This window comes from Natator depressus, chromosome 2, assembly GCF_965152275.1.
Source record: "Natator depressus isolate rNatDep1 chromosome 2, rNatDep2.hap1, whole genome shotgun sequence".
NCBI classification, from domain to species: Eukaryota; Metazoa; Chordata; order Testudines; family Cheloniidae; genus Natator; species Natator depressus.
In genome coordinates, this window is record NC_134235.1 from 246764599 (window position 1) to 246786749 (window position 22151).

At 45.7% G+C, this 22151-nt stretch overlaps 1 protein-coding gene across 7 annotated transcripts in view; it reads right to left on the reverse strand.

Annotated features, from left to right (window-relative positions):
* The window catches only part of DPP6 (dipeptidyl peptidase like 6), a 783294-nt gene that overhangs the window by 250282 nt on the left and 510861 nt on the right, over positions 1 to 22151 (reverse strand). For all 7 annotated transcript variants that reach the window (XM_074946297.1, XM_074946290.1, XM_074946293.1 and 4 more), the window contains one exon: positions 17302 to 17400. In XM_074946297.1, the coding sequence (XP_074802398.1) occupies positions 17302 to 17400 (99 nt within the window). The remainder of the gene's footprint in view (positions 1 to 17301; positions 17401 to 22151) is intronic.

Below are 22151 nucleotides of genomic sequence, written 5' to 3' on the forward strand. Positions count from 1 at the left end.
AATACTTAAAATAGACAAAAAATACACAAACAAAAATCCCCCACACAAGCACACCCATAAACTGCCCAATCTATCCAGGTCAATATAAAATCTCCCCAAAATAACAACAGCAAAAACCACCTCTAACCATCCACAGACTTCACAGAACCCCTGGGGGAAAGGTGAGCTTTGTGGTGAACCAACCAAGCACAGACAGGAAGTTCCAGAGCCGAGGAATCTGCCTGGAAATGCCCTGGCACAGGCCCCTTCCCTTTATAACTAGGGTGTGGTCAGCTCAAGTGCCTCTGTAGTTCCCAGACATGGTGCTATGACAAGGGAAGAGAAGCTGTCCCTTAGATAACCAGGCCCTAAATTGTTTAGGGCAAGCTAGGTTAAAACCAACACTTTGATCTCCACCCAGAAACTAAATGGCACTCAGTCCATGGGTCAGCCGTACCCTATGCAGGTAATCTCATAGGCCAGGTCACCTTGTAGTGGCTGCTCCTTTTAAACTTCCCCAGATCCACACAGTTCTCAGGCAGAGAGACTCCAACAGTCGGCTGCTGGTGGGAGCATCACTCCAGGACATTGCTTTTCTCTCCCGAACGCATGGGGGCTTATCTGCCTCATTTAGCTTGGCTTCACACAGGGGAGCATGTGACCCTAAGTGTTACCCATAAATGTAATAATCCATTTGACACCGAGAAGAAACAGAATCTATGAATAAATTTTCATTAAAATGTGACCCCACGGCTGGCTCTCTTAATCCCCCTGTGCGTTTCCTTACCTCTTTGCCTCTGCTCCCAACTGTATTACAGATGTTAGCAGTCCTGATAGAGCACAAAGCCAGTTAAAAGAAGTTTCGCTCTTTCTCTTCATGTTCAGGCCGGCAGGGTGCTTCGGTTGCAGTACAGATTGAAGGAAATGTTTGAATATTAACAAGCAAATTAGATTGTGCCTGTAGCTCTGCATTAATGTTTTCATTATCCCTGAGTGCAGTATTGGATGATCCCTTTACTTCAAGGTATGTCTAGCACACTGATCACCACAGTATCTGAGTCTGTTTATAAGTAAATTAAAAAAAAACTCAGCTGCCAAAAGATTTGAACTTAATGCCTTTGAAATGGAAGGCAGGCCCTTTATTCAACAACCTACACATTGTCGTTAAACCGCCTGTGGAAACAGATTGATGTCGGATTGGCCACAAGAGGGCACTCCTCTACAGAGTCAATAGGACCATCTTGAGAAATGCAGAGAAATGATGCTAAAGAATTGAACAGGACCTGGGGCAGAGGACCTAGCAAAGAAAGGCAAGTGGGCAGCACAAAGAAGCGCAAGGCAATGCACATTGGGAGAAGTAGTTTGGGATTATACATACACACTAATGAGTTTTAAACTGAACAGCAACTATGGTGGGAAAAAATAGCATCAACTAAAATGTTTTCTTCTCCTTGGACACGTCAAATTTCTCTACTGCACAAACCCCCTTCTCTCCCATAGGAAATGCTTTACCACATCAGATCAAAGATCAATCAATTTTGGAATCCTGCAGTGGCAAGTACCTGCTTAAGAGGTATAAACCCCACATAACAGACTATTATGCAAAAACACACTTACCGGGGATGTTCCTTCCTAATCACAGGCAAACTTGTTGGTTTATGTACTGAAGCATGAGGGAGGGCTGATATTGCTTATAATTCTTATCACAGGTCGTTTAAATGTGGTGGATAATATTATGTTCAAAAAAATGCTCAATACTTTTTTGATTATTGCTAAGCTCTTGGTCTCAATAAGACCTTGTGGCAATGAGTTCCACAAGTTAACTATGTACTGTGTAAAAAAAGATCTCCTTTGAACTGTTTTAAATGGGCTGTATTATAATTACTGAATAGCTGTATTATGATAAGCTCTGACCTTCTCTATACCATTCCTTATTTTCAATGTCTCTATTATGTCACCTCTTATTCATCTCCATTTCAAACTAAATTGGTGGCATCTTTTAAATCTCTCCCTATATGGACGCCTTTATCATTTTCTTTACCCTTCTCTTTACCTTTTCTATTTCTGCTACAACGTATCTTTTTTAGATGACTGACCCAAATCCAGTGTAGTCTGTGAGCAAGGTGAGTGTGTCCCATCAATTTAGATAACAGCATTATATTCTCAATATTATTCTCTCATGCTCTTTCTTAACACAGCCTATCATCTTGCTTGCTTTTTTAGATTGGCACGGCATATTTATCAGATGTTTTCAATTGCCTGCCCAACAGGGACAAAAACCGAATGTGGGGCCACAGAATTCCAAAACCACATCTCTCCTTTTTTTATGCCCACATCTCCATTGAATGGACATTTTCATGAGAATGCTCCTATCTGGAAAAAATGCGGGGGGGGGGGGTACGGAAGAAAAAAAAAGACTATTTAATATCTTGGTGGCTAATTCCTACATAAATTAGACTTCTCAGAATTTTTTTCCACATCTCTTGCTGCATGAAAACACAAAAAGAATAAAGTTTAATTGATTAGTGTTGTCACAGCAATATCCTGGATTCTCCATCTACTTCAGTACTGGTTTCAACTGGAATTTTGCCTGAGTAAGGACTGCAGGAAAAGGCACAAAGGACTTGTCTGCATGCAAGTCTCCCTTGGAATAAAACCTGGAAGAAGGACTGAAAATCCCCCCTGCCTACCCACCCCCAGAACTGCATTTACAGAAAAAAAAATCTGAATGTAAGGTACCAGTTTTAATAACAGAATCAATCCTGCCCTCTGGAATGAAAGTGAAGAAAGGAAAGAGCTTTCCAAGTGAATAATAAGGGTCTTGGTTTATGTATAAATCTTCCATGAAATGTTAAATTCATTAATATAAATAAATCAAATGGTGCAATAAACATCAGCAGCAGTGAAGGTGTTAACATATTGCCCTGCTAATGTACTTCAACCCTAGCAATGCTATTGATGAGATGACAGTTCTGTCTCCATGGTCTCCAGTCTCTGCGGACACAGCCAACAGGTTGGCCCATTAGTGCCTGCTGTGGCAGTGGGGTTTCTATACAGGCACTGGACTGCTAGGGATTGGACAAAAATCGTCAGTTCGCTTCAGCTATGTCAATATGATGTAAAATGGTAAGAACACAGAACAACCAGCTGAAGGACTGGGAGAGAGGGGAAGGAATGTTTTTAATGTTCATGAATGGATAGAAAATGTAACAGTCTCCCACATAGCAACCAAGGGTAAATGAGAGGCTGAAAAGGCATCCCATGTGACTTAAGCCCCATGGCAAGTCTGGAACATTGCCATGTTTTGCTTCAGCATGCAACACTGCCTTTCTCCTAGATTTTCTTCACTGTTACTATGTCTCTTATGTGGTCTGCCAGCTCTTGAAATCAGACATGCTTTCAGGCTGACTACCTGCAATACTGCCAGCCCCCAGCAGGAAAGAATCATGAGTCAGGTTCCCCCCAAAATCATGAGACTGGCTTAAAAATCATGAGATTTATGAATAGAATATCAGGTTCTTTTCATTTGTGTTCTCATTTTTCAACCATTCTAGTGCCCTCTGGTCACATTCTCAAGCTTTTCTCTGCAAGCATGAGGGCTACAAACTTACATTTTTTAAATGAAAACCAGGATTCTCAAGCTGTCACTTGACTCCAGGAGTTCGGGCCTTTAAGTAAAACATGAAATATCAAGGGTTCACAATAAAATAATGAGAGCTTGCAACACTGTACATGCCAGCTCTCTTTCTGGCCACACTGAGACACATCACAGTATTGTTTTTAAAGTTCAGGTCTCTTTCTCTCAGCCAGTCAAAGGCTTTGGGCAGTAGCCTCTCCAGCAGGACTTTGTCACTGCATTTTATTTCACGCCTCCCATCCCTTAAAAGGACAGCAGTAGTTTTGTTTTTCAGTTTTCTAAAATAGGTGCTGGAACGAGGGGTGCTGCCCCACCCCCTGTCTTGAAGTGGTTTCCATCATATGCAGGGTTTGTAGTTTGGTTCAATAGCTCTCAGCATACGCACACCCCATACAAATTGTTCCTGCACTCCTGAATGAATGCCAAGTTTTACTTTGTCCTTTAGATCCAACAAAGAACACGTTAAGTTTTATTCTAAGTAACTCTACACATTTTGCTTCAAATAATCTGAATGAGTATCAAACACCAAAATATTACAAAATAATGAGAATATTTCATATAAATGAGTGCAAGAATTATAGGGCTATTTAAAATGTATGGATACTGCATGAAGTGGAACAGAAGTCAATTTTGTAGAAGACATATTACACTAAATCATCATTTCTCCCTACCTCAGAGATCCCCTTTTCCATTCTGGGACCACCACAAGATTATTTCACTATCTAGCTGGGATTCCCCCTTACACTGAAGTAGCCAGTTCTGAAGAAGTTTATGACAATCAACGTTAAAACCAATACCTTGATCTCTACCCAGAAACTAAATGGCACCCTAACTGGGAAGGGCAGAACGATGTACTAGATTGTCTGATACTATGTGGTATTATGCCAACTTTTTATGTGATGCAACGTAAAGAGTAGGTCTTGAGACATATAGTCTTGAATTCTGATACAAAGCAACCTGAAAATCTTTTGGCTCTTCTTCTGGGTCAAGTTAACTATATTAAGGGAAATTTTGCCTTTAATTATCATGACATCTTAGTGCTTCTTTCCTACTCTTAATTTATTCTTCACAGATATGAGAGATTAGAGGGCTCATATTTTGAGACTGGATTACATTTAATTACCCTGTGATGTTCTTTTGATTCTAAATTCCCACAGTTTCCTGTAATGAATGATGTAAATCCAACATAGTGTCTCATGGGGGTGGGGGTGGGGGGCAAAGGGGGAAGAGTTACATTCTGGCTTATATCATTAAGCTATTGAACACCATTACAATCAAGAGATCTGAAAGTCACAAGAGACTTTCTTTGTTAGATGAATAAGTCTTTACCCAGCACATTTTCAATTACAAATATCTGATATAAAGTTTAATTACCAGGAGTATGGTATTCCCCATTGCTGAATTATTATGAAATTAATATTTTACAGCACAGGGCAAGTGGAGGAATATGTACTGCGCTCTTCCAATTGTCTGCATCTGCAACTAGTACTGCCTGCTCAATAAATGCAATTGGGCCTGGAAAATATTATTTGGGCCAAGTCTGAATTCCAGCAGGGAATCAAGAGTTGAGGAGAGGAAGGTGATCAGGAACAGTTAACGTGGATTCACCAAGGGCAAGTCATGCCTGACCAACCTGATTGCCTTTTATGATGAGATAACTGGCTCATTGGATATGGGGAAAGCAGTGGACACGATATATCTTGACTTTAGCAAAGCTTTTGATATGGTCTCCCACAGTATTCTTGCCAGCAAGTTAAAAAAGTATGGATTGGATGAATGGACTACAAGGTGGACAGAAAGCTGGCTAGATTGTTGGGCTCAAAGGGTAGTGATCAACTGCTCAATGTCTAGTTGGCAGCTGGTGTCAAGCGGAGTGCTCCAGGGGTCGGTTTTGTTCAACATCTTTATGAATGACCTGGATGATGGGACAGATTGCACCCTCCGCAAGTTCGCGGATGACACTAAGCTGGGTGGGGAGGTAGATAGTCTGGAGAGCAGGGTTCGGGTTCAGAGTGACCTAGACAAATTGGAGGATTGGGCCAAAAGAAATCTGATGGGGTTCAACAAGGACAAGTGCAGAGTCCTGCACTTAGGACGGAAGAATCCCATGCACTGCTACAGGCTGGGGACCGACTAACTAAGCGGCAGTTCTGCAGAAAAGGACCTGGGGATTAGAGTGGATGAGAAACTGGATATGAGTCAACAGTGTGCCCTTGTTGCCAAGAAGGCTAGCGGCATATTGAGCTGCATTAGTAGGAGCATTGCCAGCAGATCGAGGGAAGTGATTATTCCCCTCTATTTGGCACTGGTGAGGCCACATCTGGAGTATTGTGTCCAGTTTTGAGCCCTCCACTACAGAAAGAATGTGGACAAATTGGAGAGAGTCCAGCGTAGGGATTAGGGGTCTGGGGCACATGACTTACGAGGAGAGGCTGAGGGAACTGGGCTTGTTTAGTCTGAAGAAAAGAAGAGTGAGGGGGGATTTGATAGCTGCTTTCAATTACCTGAAAGGGGGTTCCAAAGAGGATGAGCTAGGCTGTTCTCAGTGGTAGCAGACGACAGAACAAGGAGTAATGGTCTCAAGTTGCAGTGGGGAGGTCTAGATTGGATATTAGGAAACACTATTTCACTAGGAGGGTGGTGAAGCATTGGAATGGGTTACCTAGGGAGGTGGTGGAATCTCCAACCTTAGAGGTTTTTAAGGCCCGTCTTGACAAAGCCCTTGCTGGGCTGATTTAGTTGGGGTTGGTCCTGCTTTGAGCAGGGGGTTGGACTAGATGACCTCCTGAGGTCTCTTCCAACACTAATCTTCTATGATTCGAAGTAGAGAGCGGTGGAGAACTTGGGAGCATCTTTAGGGCAACACCGGTAAGTTACTAACTAATGTTCCCTACAAAGCTTGGGGTCACCTAAAAGGTAGCCTTTCGGCTGCTGTAGACATAGACATTTCTGGAACGCTCTGCTCAAGATGATAACTGTGGGCTAAAGTGGTTGGTACCCTAAGCCCCACCCCAGAGCCCACACTCCCAACTGAAGCCCTCACTCCCCTCCCCGTGCCCCAAGCCCCTGCCCCAGCCCATATCCCCCTCCCGCCCTCTGAACCCTTCGGTCCCAGCCCAGAGCACCCTCCTAAACCCCAAACCCCTCATCCCCAGCCCCACCCCAGAGTCTGCACCCCCAGACAGAGCCCTCACCCTCCCACACTCCAACCCCCTGCCCCAACCCAGAGCCACCTCCTGCACCCTGAACCCCTCATTTCTAGTCCCACCCTGGAACCTGCACCCCCAGCCAGAGCCCTCACCCCCTTCTGCACCCCAGCCCCCTGAGCCAGCCTGGTGAAAATGAGCGAGTGAGTGAGGGTGGGGAGAGCAAGTGATGGGGGGAGGGGTGGAATAAGCGGGGGTGGGGGGCTTTGAGAAGGGGATGGGAGGGACCTCAGAGGAGGAAGGAGGTGGGGCAAAGGTGTTTGATTTTGTGCAAGTAGAAAGTTGACAACCCTGACACTGACTGGTGAGTTGACCCGTTGGCTTACAAGAGCCACAATAACTTCTAAGTCCTAAGACTTTGTTGTTGTTCATATCCCTTTCAGAAGCAGTTCTGTACTTTGATACTGACCTGTTCAAAAGTTAATGTTGAATAGCACCAGTTGCCATTATGATATAGATTCTGATATGTTGGGATAAAGGGGCTCAGATAGCTATTTGTTAGTTCGATACAATGTATCCAAATTAGCTGATCAGTGACCTGATTTTTTCTAAAGAAGTTAGGTGTATAGTTAGCGTGAATACCAACCACAAACACAATCATCTGATTTGCATGTGTAAACCTGGTAAGTGCGCATGCAAATCAGGCATGCCCATTGTGTAGGCAATTAGTCACACCGACTTCTAAAATTATAGATTAGATAGAGTAAGCCTGATTCTTTTCCCAGTTATACCAGTGTAAAACCAGTATAACTGCATTACCTTCAAAAGGAGCAACTCTTGATTTAAACCACCACAGGTAAGAGGAGAATCAGGCCCTGTCTTTTAACTGGTTGCAGATTCTTAAGCACGTATGTTGAATTTGTGGTGTTATAGGCTGTAAACAGATGTGTGGGAGCTGCATCCCGCTCTTTCAAAGTCCCCCACAAATGGAGTAGCTCAGCGTAGTAGTTTGCCATTCCTACCCCGCCCCCTCCGTTATCCTGTTTATAAACAGGCTCCCTTGGCGAATGGGGTGCTACAGCAATAATTCTGTCCATCTGTCACTTTATAGAGATAAAGCACTACACCCAACAGCTATGCGTTAGCCACTAACACTAGCAGTCCATAATCTTGACGTTGTCTGGAACCATTCTGTGCTGCCACACACCACGTAACAAAAAGAATGGAAATGTAGTTTGGGTGACAAGGGTAGAAGATGACAGATGAGGAGGAGGAACTGAAAGGGAGAGCTGGCATTTAATTTTCATGGATCTGTACCTCAAACCTGTGAGCAAACATATAACGCAAAAGCAGTCATCCTGGAGACCACACCTGCTACCATTCCAAAATGTTCTCCTGACACCCATTGCTCGCTCAGAGGCACTATCACAGCAGGAGGAATGCATGAGTGTTCGTTTAAGAGGAAAGCACTAATTTTGCTGAGTGAGGGGAAACAGGGTAATTGCTCTTGCAGACCTGACAGCTGTAACAAGTGTAGAAACCCTGCTTGCTGACCCCACCTGCAGCACTGCCCCAAGAAGGAGTCACCTCTCTGTCTCCTTGTGTTGACTGCAGTGTTGTTGTAGCCATGTCAGTCCCAGGATATGAGAGAGACAAGGTGGTGAAAGAGCTCGAAAGCTTGTCTCTTTCCCCAATGGAAGTTTGCCCATTGAAAGATATGAACTCACCCACCTTGTCTCCTTGTGTTAAGGAAATGTATGTATTCAGATCTTTCTCCTGTTGAAATCAATAGGAATCCTGCCAGTGACTTCAATGGGAGCAAGACCAGGCTATCGGGAGGTTGTTAGGGAAAGTGGGTATTAACCGAGTCCAGGATGGAAGACCAGGCAAAGGTTCACAAAGCTCTCTAGGTAATGCTGTAGAACAACTTCCCTTTCTCTGGCTCTGAAACCCACATTGCTCCCCATTAACCTATCCAACCTGCTGAAGCCTAAAACATCTTTTCTGCCCCACTGTTCTGCCAATCCTGCACTGCCTTCTAATCTCCTTCAGTATTTCACTTTTTCACTCCTCTTCCTCACCCCCAAGGTCTTGCAAAGCTCTGACCCTGCCTACATTTCCCCCAGTTCCCTATTCACACCGTCAGCTTTGTCAATGCAGAGCATCTTCACAACTTCTCTGGTCCTCTCCCAGACATGACTCTGCAACTTCTTCTCACACCATGCAACACTACTCTCCTCCAAATCCCTCCTCATCAGTCACTCCTTTCATCCAGCCTTTCAAAGCTGACCTTCACTCCTCATTTCCGGCTCGCGGGTTGGACTCGGTTCACTCTGCCTGGTATGAAGCAATGACATAACGACATCTTCAAATGGGGGTGCTTAAAGTTAAGCACCTGACTCCATGCTCGGGTATCTCAATAAGTGATCTGACTTTCAGAGGTGCTGAGACTCAACAGCAACCGTTGAGGTCAGTAGGGGTTATGGGTGTTCAGCACACTTCAGAAAACCAGGCCATACAACAAGGTACCTAAGTATAGGGTTAGGTGCCTATTTTAGGCATCAAGCTTGAAAGTCTTGGCCTGCATACACAAAAAGAGAATGTCCCTTTCTTTTACTGTGGCAGTCCAAATTTTCCCCAGAGCTTCCCCGCTCACTCTTTGCTCATTGTCATCCCTTGCCGTGTTCTAATTTTTTTTGTGAAGTGCATTGCACACTATTACACTGCAGCCATAAACAATAATATTACGATATACTATATAATGTTAAAGGGAACGATGCCTAGGAGCGGATGGTCCAGGAGGAGGAACTTGCCTAGAAAGAGTCCTATCAATAAGACACAAGTACTAAGCAGAATTGTGGTTGGCCAAAGGATGCCCAAAGCCTTTCCATTTAACAGCTATATGTAGCATCACAGCATTTCTAGCACTGCAGAGAAGCACAGCCTTCCCCTGCAATGCACTAGGATACATTTAAAGCGAAAGAACAGACTGTAGCCTCACACCAGTATGCTTCTGCAGACTAAATTAATTTTCAGGAGGGCCAGATTGATTTCCTGTTTCCTTCTCTTTAGCAGCAACGAAACAAAACAGGTGCATGATAGAAGTGTAAATATGCTTGTCCTTCGGTTCCCTTTGTAACATCCTGCACTGAGCATGAATGATCTCCATGGCTTTGGGGGCAGGCGCTCAGGCAGGACAGACCATGGGCCTATAGTAATTCTGGTTTTGCAACGTTAGGCCTGAGTTCATTAGGGCACTTAAGCACATGAACAGTAACTATCTTTAAGCACATGAACAGTCCCACCGACTTCCACAGGACTACTCACATACTGAAAGTTAGGCATGTGCTTAAACGCCTTGATTAATTGGTGCACACAAACTTACAAAACCCTAGTAAACAAGCCTCATGAAAGGAATAGGGCTGGGATGGAAGGAATCCAATATTCAATCCCTGGGCAAGGTAGCTTGATATCCCTGCCATGGTTCAAAAACTGGCTGCATAGGGGACTGTGGCTAATGTATCTGCACACCGGAGGTACCTGCAGCCTCTCAGACCCTTCCCCCACCTGCTTCTCTTTCCCCTTCAAGCCTTAGAGGCCATGAGCACATTGAAACTGCTGCGGATCTGCAACATTGCAGGGCCTTCACCACCCTCTGCACCTGGGGGTAGAAGCACTTAGACACCATGACAATGGACTTGACAGCTAAGATTTCACCCTAATGCGACCAGGGCAAGAATGGGCCTGTGGTTTTTGATACATCCATCACAAAACATTGCAGTTGCACACAAAAGGGCAAAAAGCACACTGGAGTAGAACAAGAATAGGCAGCCATGAATGATGATTCCAGCATTGGCCACAGTCAGGGGTGAGGGAGGTCTCTTTTCAGCCATCTCAGCAAAACACATTTGAGAATGCAATGAAATAAAACTTGATTAATTAGGAGTTCAGATAGCAGAAGAGCCAAGCAAAAATGAAAATATAACAGGCCTGATTCTTTTCCCACTTCCCCCCAGATTCACACCAGCATTAATGCCAGTAGAGTAATGCTGAATTTACACTGCTGTAAGTAACAGGAGAACCAGGACAAGTATGTTGCCCTAATCTACCAGCACCCACATCTGAGAACACTAAGATGTACTTAGTTTCAAAAGCAGATGAGTGGGATGTATTTAAGAGGAAAGATTTGAAACAAGACCATCTGAACTAGGACCAGGGATTGACTGGGCCAGGAAGATGAACTATTCTCCCACTCCTGCAGGAAGCAGTCCAACATCCTGTAATTACTCATCCAACACCCACTGAAGTCAATGGAAGGACTTCCATTGACTTTGACAGGAGTTGAGTGGGTCCCATACTCAGTCGCTCCCCTGGTCCTCTAAATTCACTACAGGAGCAGTTTGGGGAAACTTGCAATTCCAGCTAACTGTGCTATACCACTGCGACTTCAGTCCCCCGGAATGTCACTGTGGCACCTTAATTCATACTTCTTTAAAAAGTGAAAAATGTTAGCACTTAAAAAGTTCTAATACTTATGCAGAGTGAACCATAAATAATTAATTTACTCCACATGCATCTGCATCATTTGAAATGCATCAGCGGTTCTATCAATACAGTGCAATGAATTTACATTATGCAGAATAGGCTTGGGGACATCAAGGCTCTCAGGGTGTTGTTGATCTGAGCATTATTACTAAAGGTAAACTGAAATAAATTACCGCTGCTAGTACAAGACAACATTTTTCAGCATGGTAAATAAAACATATTAGTTCTAGATCATTAAATTCAATATCAGACTTTAAAAGAGCCTAGAGATTTATTTTATAATTGTATTAGTAAAATATACAATAAAACTAATGTGATGTTCAGCATAATGAAAAAAAGGCTTTGCTTTGTTTAGATCTCAGTTATTAGGTAACATTTTCAAAAGGGCCTGTGACTTAGTCAAAAGCATTTGACTTGCAATGAGAGTTAGACTCCGAAGTGCCTACGCCACTTTTGAAAATGGGACTCAGGTCCTTCTGAAAATTGTACCTCTTGTGTCTCTTCATGTAGGAGGAGGAATATTATGTCAGTGAAAAAGGGTAATCTTGTGGACTGGGACTCAAGATAACAGGGCTCAGTTCCATTACTCAATGTCTCCGTGCCTCAGGCCTCATCTGTAAAATGGGGATAATAGTACTCTCTGATTTTCATCCTTTGACTGTCTTTTCTGTTTAGATTGTTAGCTCTTTGGGTCAAGGACCAGCTCTCACTATGTGTTTGTACAGTGCCTAGCACAATGAGGCCCTGCTCTCAGCTGGGGCCTCTAAACATTATCATAATACAAAAAATAAATAACCATGTGTTGCCAGATGTCACAACAAACACTAATTCAACTGGGGCTGGAAAAACATCCTGTAAATAGCAGGCACTGGCGGCACACTCCATCCAGTCAATTGCAGTAACCAGTGAAGTGGCTGCTGTTACGTTTCCCATTCACAAAGAAAACATGTACTTTTGGGGTGGGCGAAATGCACTTGACACTAAGGAAAAGCAACAAAGAACAAATGTAAGTCTCAGTGACCTAGCCACCTGGACATGACTCACAACACTGTCTCCCTGTGTAAAGGAAGGGATGCTCCTGAGATCTGAAAGTGCAGAAAACAGACGAACAGTTTTTTAACTGGTATAAATCAGCACAGCTCCCTGGCACTTAATGACACTGTGGCGCTTTACACCAGCTCAGACTCTGGCCCACCGCATTGCTTCCCTACATTTACATTGCTACACACACTACAACTGCCAATTTTTTTCCTTTAAGGCTGTGCCTACTCACACTGAGAGCTGGAGCTGTGATCCTGTCCCCCAGAAGACACCTTGTGGGGCTGATTTAGATCTTTTTCGCCTGTAATCAGCAGTTTGGAAACCATGGGGAATTATTAAAGATGGGTCATGGAGACATGAAGATTCCTGTGCTGCTCTGAATTCAGGAACCAAAACCTTTAGGGTTTGCATCCATGAGTTCAAAAACACCTCAACACCTCAAAAATTCTAAGGGTTCACAGCCAAAGTACCAGTTTTGGCTTCTCTCTTGAATTTAAGAAAATCATCTAACTTATAACAATCTGCCAATACCATAAAAACACACAAACCAACTTAAAAGAGATACTCAAAGTCTGAGGAAGATCTGCACTCTTAGCACTTGAAGTGTAGCTATGTCACACTCTGAGGTCAACTCTCATCTCATAAGAACATAAGAATGGCCATACTGGGTCAGACCAAAGATCCATCTACCCAATAACCTGTCTTCCAACAGTGGCTGGTGCCAGATGCTTCAGAGGGAATGAACAGAACAGGTAATCATCAAGTGATCCATCCCCTGTCGCCCATTCCCAGCTTCTGGCACACAGAGGCTAGGGACATCATCCCAGCCATTGATGGACCTATCCTCCGTGAATTTATCTAGTTCTTTTTTGAACCCTGTTATAGTCTTGGCCTTCACAACATCCTCTGGCAAAGAGTTCCACAGGTTGACTGTCCATTATGTGAAGAAATACTTCCTTTTGTTTGTTTTAAAACCTGCTGCCTATTAATTTCATTTAGTGACCCTTAGTTTTTGTGTTATGAGAAGGAGTAAATAACACTTCCTTGTGTACTTTCTCCATACCAATCATGATTTTATAGACTTCTATCATACCTCCCCTTAGTCATCTCTTTTCCAAGCTGAAAAGTTCAAGCTGTTCCATACCCCTAATCATTTTTGTTGCCCTTTTCTGTACCTTTTCCAATTCCAATATATCTTTTTTGAGATGGGGTGATCACGTCTGCACACAGTATTCAAGATATGGGCATACCATGTGTCAAGGTTCCTTCCCCACTCTGAACTCTAGGGTCCATGAAAGACCCCCTAAGCTTATTCTTACCATCTTAGGTTAAAAACTTCCCCAAGGTACAAACTTTGCCTTGTCCTTGAACAGTATGCTGCCACCACCAAGTGTTTTAAACAAAGAACAGGGAAAGAAACCACTTGGAGACATCTTCCCCCAAAATATCCCCCGAAGCCCTACACACCCCCTTTCCTGGGGAGGCTTGAGAATAATATCCTAACCAATTGGTTACAAAATCATCAAAGACCCAAACCCCTGGATCTTGGAACAATAGAAAAAATCAATCAGGTTCTTAAAAGAAGGATTTTATTAAAAAAAAAGAAAGGTAAAAATCATCTCTGTAAAATCAGGATGGAAAATACTTTACAGGGTATTCAGATTCAAAACACAGAGGATCTCCCTCTGGGCAAAACCTTAAAGTTACAGAAAACAGGAATAAACCTCCCTCTTAACACAGGGAAAATTCACATAAAACAAAAGATAAACTAATCCACCTTGCCTGGCTTACCTATACTGGTTGCAATATTGGAAACTTGGATTAGGATGGGTTGGAGAAGATGGATTTCTGTCTGGCCTCTCTCATTCCCAAGAGAGAACAATCACATAAACAAAGAGCACAAATAAAAACCTCCCCCCTCCCCCGGCCCAAGATTTGAAAGTATCTTGTCCCCTTATTGGTCCTTTGGGTCAGATGCCAGCCAGGTTAACTGAGCTTCTTAATCCTTTACAGGTAACAGGATGTTGCCTCTGGCCAGGAGGGATTTTATAGCACTGTATACAGAAAGGTGGTTACCCTTCCCTTTATATTTATGACACCATGAATTAACTCTCTCTGTTAACTACTATTAAATCAATGGGATTACATCGGTGTAGGTCAGAACCACACACTTTCTGCATTCAAGCCCCAATTCAGGAAAGTGCTTACGCATGTTCCATTTACTTCAAAGGGATTTTTGTCCTGAAGAGAGATGCCTTCTTGTGTTGGGGCTTTAGAACCTGATCCAATGCCCACTGACATCAATGAAAAGACAACCCCCTCCCCCCCAAAAAAACCCCACTGAAGCAAATGGATCAGAATTGAGAGATTTAATTGGCTGAACTGCTTTGAAAGCAAATAATTGAGACAATTTGAATACTCCTAGCCATGCAACGTGCTTATCATTGGCTAGGCTAACAAACTCTTGTCTTTTATAACAACACAAAAAATAAAGCGAGAGAGTAATACCCTTTAAAGGAAATCTGGTAGATGTGAAAAGAGCCAAGAGCATTGATTTTTGCAATCTAGTTTTCAGATCTCTTTACATTAGAGTGGTTTATGTTGTGTTGTTAACAACAGGGGAAGAATGGGGACAAGGATATAAGACGCTGTTATGGTTTCAATTATTTTGTTGGAATCCCAAAACAACCAGGGTTCCTTCCACCCATTAATTCCTACTTTTACACACAGCTTTCAGCACTATTTTCTACTAAGCTGTGTTAGTGTGAAATAGGCTTCTTCAGTGAGTCCTGAGGGAAGACGAACTTGCATTTTGAGAACCAAGAACAGGGGTACAACAGGACACAGGGTGTATGGTGGAGTGAGCAAAGCATGGACTAGAACTTTGGACTACTGGGCTCTATTTCAAGCTCTTCCACTGAGCTGTTGGTCACCGTAAGCCTGATTTACCAGTTACCAGCTGTACAAAGAGTGTAATATTTCCCTATCCAAAGGGATGTTGTAAGAATTAATGTTTGTAAAGTGCTTTGAGGTTCTTGGATGAAGAGCATTATAGTATTTTACCGCAAGACTCTGCTCTCAGTTACACTGGTGTGAATCTAAAGGAATATCACTGGTTTCATGGAGTTCCTCCAGATTTACACTGGTGTACCTGACAATGGAATCTGATACATAATTATTATAACAAGCACCAAAGGGCAAATCATTTAATCAGCCATGTTTATAATGGCTTGACCAATGACAGCTTAATATCATTTTTTTTACTTTTATATAACCTTAGATTATTTAGATATGATCCAAAGCCCACTGAAGTACAAGAGAGTCTATTGATTTCAGTGGGCACTGGATCCAGACCTTTACCAACAATTCAATGTGGGACTTATAATGCCTGCCAAAAATTAGAGGCTAATAAAAACATATAGACAGTACCAGCATGCAAACACAGTTTGGGAAAGCTTATATTTGCACAGGGGGAAAAAAAAAGAACATTACTGTGCAGAAAAACACATTTTAACCATGAAAGAAATTATTTTTTGAAAACCTCTAAGTGGAGCTGGAAAATTCTCCTGATGTTTGTTCCAATAAAAAAATATATTGCATTATCATCCCACAAATATTCGAGTGGCAGAGTTTAGGGGCAAAAATATTCATAGGAACAGAATATTATGAAGCAAAAAAATCAAACAAATTCATCTGGGGCAAGGAATGTTTCGTAATAGGTGTCTGTACAGTGCCCAGAGCAGTGGCGCCCCCTCCTGATTGGGGCCTTTAGACATGAAAAGGTTAAATAATAATGCTGAAGAACGGTTTCTGAACTCCTAAATTCAAGAAGTATTTCCACCTTTATTCTCCCCATAGATTGCTGTACTGGGAGCCACATTCCAACAAGTGTGCAGAACCTGAAAAAGGGCACTCACCAGCCAGAACTCCTCTGGCAAGTATCCGAGGGGTTGTAGTGACATACACTGCCTGCAGTGGCTTCTCCAGCAGCGGCTAGTGCAGCAGAAAACAGTGGATGGGGCTGGCCAGAGATGGATGTGCTTAGGGTGACTGGGGGATGCACTGATCCAGCCTAGTTTCCCTTGGCAATCTCTCTCCCCACCCCCTCCGGGGATTAAAATTGCTCCCACAGGGTAGAACCCCTAAAAAAAAAAGAAAAAAAAAAGGCAGACTGCAGCAGCGAGGACCTGGCTCAGCTCCCATTAAAGTCAATAGAAAGATTCCCGTTCAATTTAATGAGAGTCAGCCCTAAATGAGCTGTACAGCACATTGTTGTTTCATTCCAGCAAGAGCTGATTTAGATTGTAGCAGATGGCAGTGGGGGGCTGGAATTTGCATCTGTAGAACAATTTCCACTGCTGCAAATATGGTGTGCATTAATTCTGGTATTATTCTGTCTCTTCCCCTTGGTACTGGAAAATATAGATTGTAAGACAGGATAAAAAGAAAACATGGCTTACATACAAGGAGCAGACCAGCTGTTGCTGGACCACTCTGTTGCTAGTTGCCTAGCAACGCTTCACCTCTCTGCCTGGAAAAATATTTTGGCGAGGGAATACATTATGAAAATATAAATCAGAAGATTTGTTTATGGTAAAATAAAGACTGATCATGACAGTGCTCTAACCATTTGGTTTGACCACCTCTTGCATCTTGTCAGCTACCATGATTGTAAGCTGTTTGGGATAGGGGCTGTTTTTTTCACTTCATGTCTGAACGGCATCTACCAACAGCCCTGATTGGGGCCTCTAGGTATTACTGACACATATGTGATGCTGTGTATAATGGAGAAATATCATTTACACATTTACCCTGAGGAAAGCTGGAGTACGAATTTGGACACTAGAGACACAAGTCAGAAGAAAAAGTGAGAAAAGGAGGGAAAGAGAAAGACAGGGAGAGGAAAGAATAAGTGAGAGCAGAATTATTGTCAAGTGTGCATGCAAGACTCACCACTTATCCATTTAGCCTCTGGGTCATGAATTTTGAAATCAGCACTGAACAGATCTTCCACTGTTATCTTTTTCTTTTGAGACAGGCTGTTATCTTCAACTGTAAAACATTCAGAAAGAAATAGGCGTTATTCCTAATTTGAAATTTATCCGCAAACGCAACAGTTGTGAATGGCATAACTCCCCAGGCTGAGCTCTTCCACGTTTCAGAATAGAGGGGAGAACATCATGGCCTGAATTCTCAGTTATGTTAAGGCCCCTGTAGGCAGGCTGAGTGGTATAATGGGACCTTAATGTAAAGTCAAATTTGGCTCAGTATTCTGACGTTCATATATACTGTGTATTAGGAGCCAATGCCTGGTCCCAAGGACTACAAAAGGAGCAAGATCAGATCCAAAGTATGGGTTTCTTCTGAACAAAACTTGGGTTTTTTTAACATATTTGTCATAGCAATAGAAATTATTGTTCTAACACCACTGGTTAAATTATGCCATAAATTAGACATTCACATGTGGGAAAAGAAAAAGAAAACACAAATCTAGATTAATACAGATAGTTAGGACTTAAAGATACAGATTGGTTCTTGGTAGGATTTACAAATTATTTCAGGGCGAGTTAGGTACCTAAACTTGGCTTTTGCAAATCGCACTAAGTGACTCTCTACATCTTTAGGCTCCTTTATAAGTCTTCCCCCACTCAGGTACATTTACAATAAAAAGACAAAACTCAAGAACAGTGAAAACAGAGCTGCTCTCTGGATTACATGCACGTAATTTTGAGACTCTGGAAGACTTTTTAGTAGACGGCAGAGGGATAGGCCCAGCATCATTCACACATACTGTGTCTCTTGATGATGCTTACTTCTATTGCTTTCCCTTCCCTGCCCCAAAAAATGCTTCCTACACAACTTGGATGCTATCATCACAAACTCTCATGCAATAGGACAGGACTCCCACTATATATCTTCACATAATAGGAGGAGAATCAATTTCAACATCAAAAGGGTAGAAATCTTGGTAGAGAAGACCACAAAACAGTAGCAATTGCTCTATGGCAGAAGGACTTAAAAAGAACCCTTTGAGTCTGGAAACCATCCAATGGTACACTCAGATACAACAATAGGGAGACAGGGGAATTCAAACATAAATATGCGAGCAAGTCTTTCATTGTTCAGTACTAATTTCACACAATGCAAAGTCAAATCTTCATGTATCTTCAGATATGAACTAACTTCACTTTTTTAAAAAAGTGCACTCTGAGCAAGGACGGGGCTAGCCCTTGCTGCTTGAGGTGCAGGAGGTACTCCAGAATGGCCTGCACTTGGCCTGGCCCAGCTGCACCTGTCGCAGTTCACACCAACACGAGAACCTTTTCCACTTGGCCATATAGGCCACCCTGGTAGAGGGCTTTCTACTGCCAAGCAGAATCTGCTGCACAGGAAGGGAGCACTGGCTCTCCAGGGCATTTAGCCACAGAACCTCCACGCCGTCAGGTGCAGCGACTGCAGGTCAGGGTGGAGAAGCCGCCTGCCGTCCGGTGTAATGAGGTCCCGGTGTAGGGGCAGGACTACTGGGGCCTCTACCGACAGCTCTAGGAGCGATGTTGGTGGGTGCAGGTTGGGATGATGAGGATCACCGCCGCCTTGTCCCTGCACACCTTGAGCAGGACCTTGTGCACCAAGAGGAGCCGGGGGAAGGCATACATCAAGCCCCCTCTCCACAGGATCGCAAACGCATCCGTGAGTGAGCCCGGGCTGTGGCCCTGGAACGACCAGAACTGCGGGCACTGGGTGTTGGCCCTGGTGGCAAACAGATCTACCCGGTGAAACCCCCACCTGTGGAAGAGCGAAAGCACGACGTCCGCCCTAAGCATCCACTCATGCTGAGGGAGTCTGCCAGCTCGTTCCGCATGCCCGGGAGATAGGATGCCTCGAGGTGAATTGCATGGGCTATGCAAAGGTCCCAGAGGAGGACAGCCTCACGACAGAGTGGCGAGGAATGAGCCCTGACCTGCTTGTTTATATAAAACATGGCAGTAGTGTTGTCCGTCAGAACTGTCACGCTGTGACCACTCAGAGTGGTGTGAAAGGTCTGGCAGGCGAGATAAACTGCCCTGAGCTCCTTCACGTTGATATGGAGTGACCGCTCTGCCTTGGACCACAATCCCTGCGTCATGAGGTCCCCCAGGTGAGCCCCCAATCCATGGTCTGACGCATCTGTTACCGGAGTCAGGTCCGGAAGTGGGGCAGCAAAGGGGATGCCTTTGCAAACCACAGGCTGGGACTGCCACCACAGCAGGGAGTCCAGCACATCCCTTGGGGCTGTCCCTACCAAGTCCGGGGGTCCCTGCCTGGGCGGTACACCCAAGCGAGCCATGCCTGCAGAGTCCTGAGTCTCAGTCTGGCATGCCTGACCACGTGTGTGCATGCTGCCACGTGGACCAGCAGCCACCAGTCCCCTGGATCCAGGGAAGGGATGACGGTGCCCAAAGAGACCATGCAGAACCGGGCCTTGACCAGGAACTTGTTGAGCCCGCGCAGGTCTAGGATGGGGCGAAGGCCCCCTTTGGCCTTGGGGATGAGGAAGTACCGGGAGTAGAACCCCTTTCCCCTTAGGCCGTAAGGCACCGCCTCTACCACCCCCGCCTTTAGCAGCGAGCAGACTTCCTGCTCTAGGAGATTAGGAGATGCTCATGAGAGAGGTCCCTGAAGAGGGACCAGGCAGGGGGGGCGGGGGGAGGGGGAGGAAGGCGAACTGCAGTGACTACCTGTTCCGCACCATGCGTAAGACCCAACAGTCTGACATAATGGACCACGCACGGGAGAAACGGGACAGGTGGTTCAGGAAATAAAGGGACGGATCCGGTGACTGGTCTGGTACGCTGTCCTCGAGCGCACCTTCAAAAGCCTGGCTTAGTGCCCGGCTGGGACTTGCCTTGGTTCTGGCCCGGCGCATTATTATTATTATTGTTATTGCGCCGTCGCCTGTTATCCCTGCCTCACCTACAGTAAGGATCATGCCTATGGCGAGGCTGGTACTGGCGTTGAGGGGGAGGCTGCGGCTTGAAGGGCTTCCTCTGAGTCACCGGGGTCTGCATACCCAGTGACTTTATGCAGCCTCGAGTCTGTCTGGTCCGAGAAGAGCCCGGGCCCTTCGAAGGGGAGGTCCTGGAGTGCATTCTGGACCTCCGGGGGCAGACCTGACTCCTGGAGCCATGCCGAGTGCCTCATGCCACCCCGACGCGATTGTTCTAGCCGCCGCGTCTGCCGAATCCAGGGAGGCCTGGAGAGAGGTCTTGGCTACTGCCTTGCCCTCATCCACCAGGGTTATGAACTCCTGTTGGGAACCTTGCGGGAGGTTGTCCTTAAACTTCCCCACCACCGCCCAGGAGTTGAAATTGTGCTTGTTGAGGAGGTCCTGCTGGTTAGCAATCCTCAGCTGAAGGCCCCCAGATGAGTACACCTTTCTACCAAAAAGGTCCAGGCGTTTCGCCTCCTTGACCTTAGGGGCTGGGGCCTGCTGACCATGGCGCTCCCTTTCGTTCACCGCCGAAACCACTAGGGAGCATGGACTCAGGTGGCAGAACAGGAACTCATAGCCCTCAGATGGGGCAAAGTATTTACGCTCCTTTAGCCGTTGGAGTGCTGGAGGCCGGGGTCTGCCATATAGTCTTATAGTTAGACTGGATGGTCTTATTGAGCGGGACTATTCTGGATGGACCTTCGGGGCTCAAAATGTCCACCATGGGGTTCTCCTGCTCAACCGTCTCCTCGGCCTGCAACCCCAAATTTTGGGTGACTCTGCGCAACAGTTCCTGGTGGGCTCCATGGTCTATCAGCGGAGGGCCGGACACCTCTGTACCCACCACCGCCTCATCGGTGTGGGGACCAGGACAACTGCACTGAGTAACTTGCCCTGGATGGGGCCCCTGATAGGCCCAGGGGTTCCAGAAGGGCCAATGGCCTGGCGGCTCCCATTGAGGTTCCCAGCCCCCTTGAGGGTCCCTGCTTTCTGGGCCCCAGTGCGGGTAGATATAGCGGCTGGAGTGGGTGCCGGACTGTGGCGACGCTGATCGCGAAGGCCATGGTGGTGCCAACAATCTGCGCCGGCGGGAGAACGAGCAGCTCCTGGCTGAGCGAGACTGGGAGCGGTACCAGTATCCCCGGGACCGGGATCAGGTCCGGGATTGGGACCGGTGCCAGCGTTCCCTGGACTGGGACCGTCTGTGGGAGACCTCTGGTGAGGGCCGTCTCGACTCCTCCCAGTGCCAGTCTCTGGGCGGTGCTGGAGAGCTGCGTGCCCTTTCTGGTGCTTCTTCTGCGCGTCGACCCGCTGCCTCGCAATCTCCTTCTGGGCTGCTGGCAAGTGCGAGTCTGCAGAGTCGGAGCTCAACCGGGACCAACTCCGGGAGCAGCACCGGGACGGTGTCCTCAAGCGGCATACCATTGCCGGCTTACCCCTTGACGGCACCCAAGGCATAGGCGCCGGAGGGTTCTCCCCATATGGGAGAGAGCTCGCTGCCAACAGCTCGATGAGGTCCTTTGCAGCCTCAAAGGTGCCAGGCGTGGAGGGCTGATCCGTTATGCCCTCGAGTCCATCGTCCGCACTGAGCTCACTTAGGTCTGGGCTCGGTGGGGCTTGTGCTGCCGGGACTGCCTGTGTCAGCGCCGGTACCGCAGCCTTCCCGCTCTCGTCGGCGCTCGGGGCCTTGGGAGGCGCTAGCCTCCTGTGCCGGGAACGACCACACCTTCCTTTAGGCTGTGCCGGGGGCCACACCGGGGAGAACGATCGGTCTTGGGGCCTAGCCTGGCGCTCCGGGGCCGACAGTTTACGGTGCTTAGCCAGTGCTGGG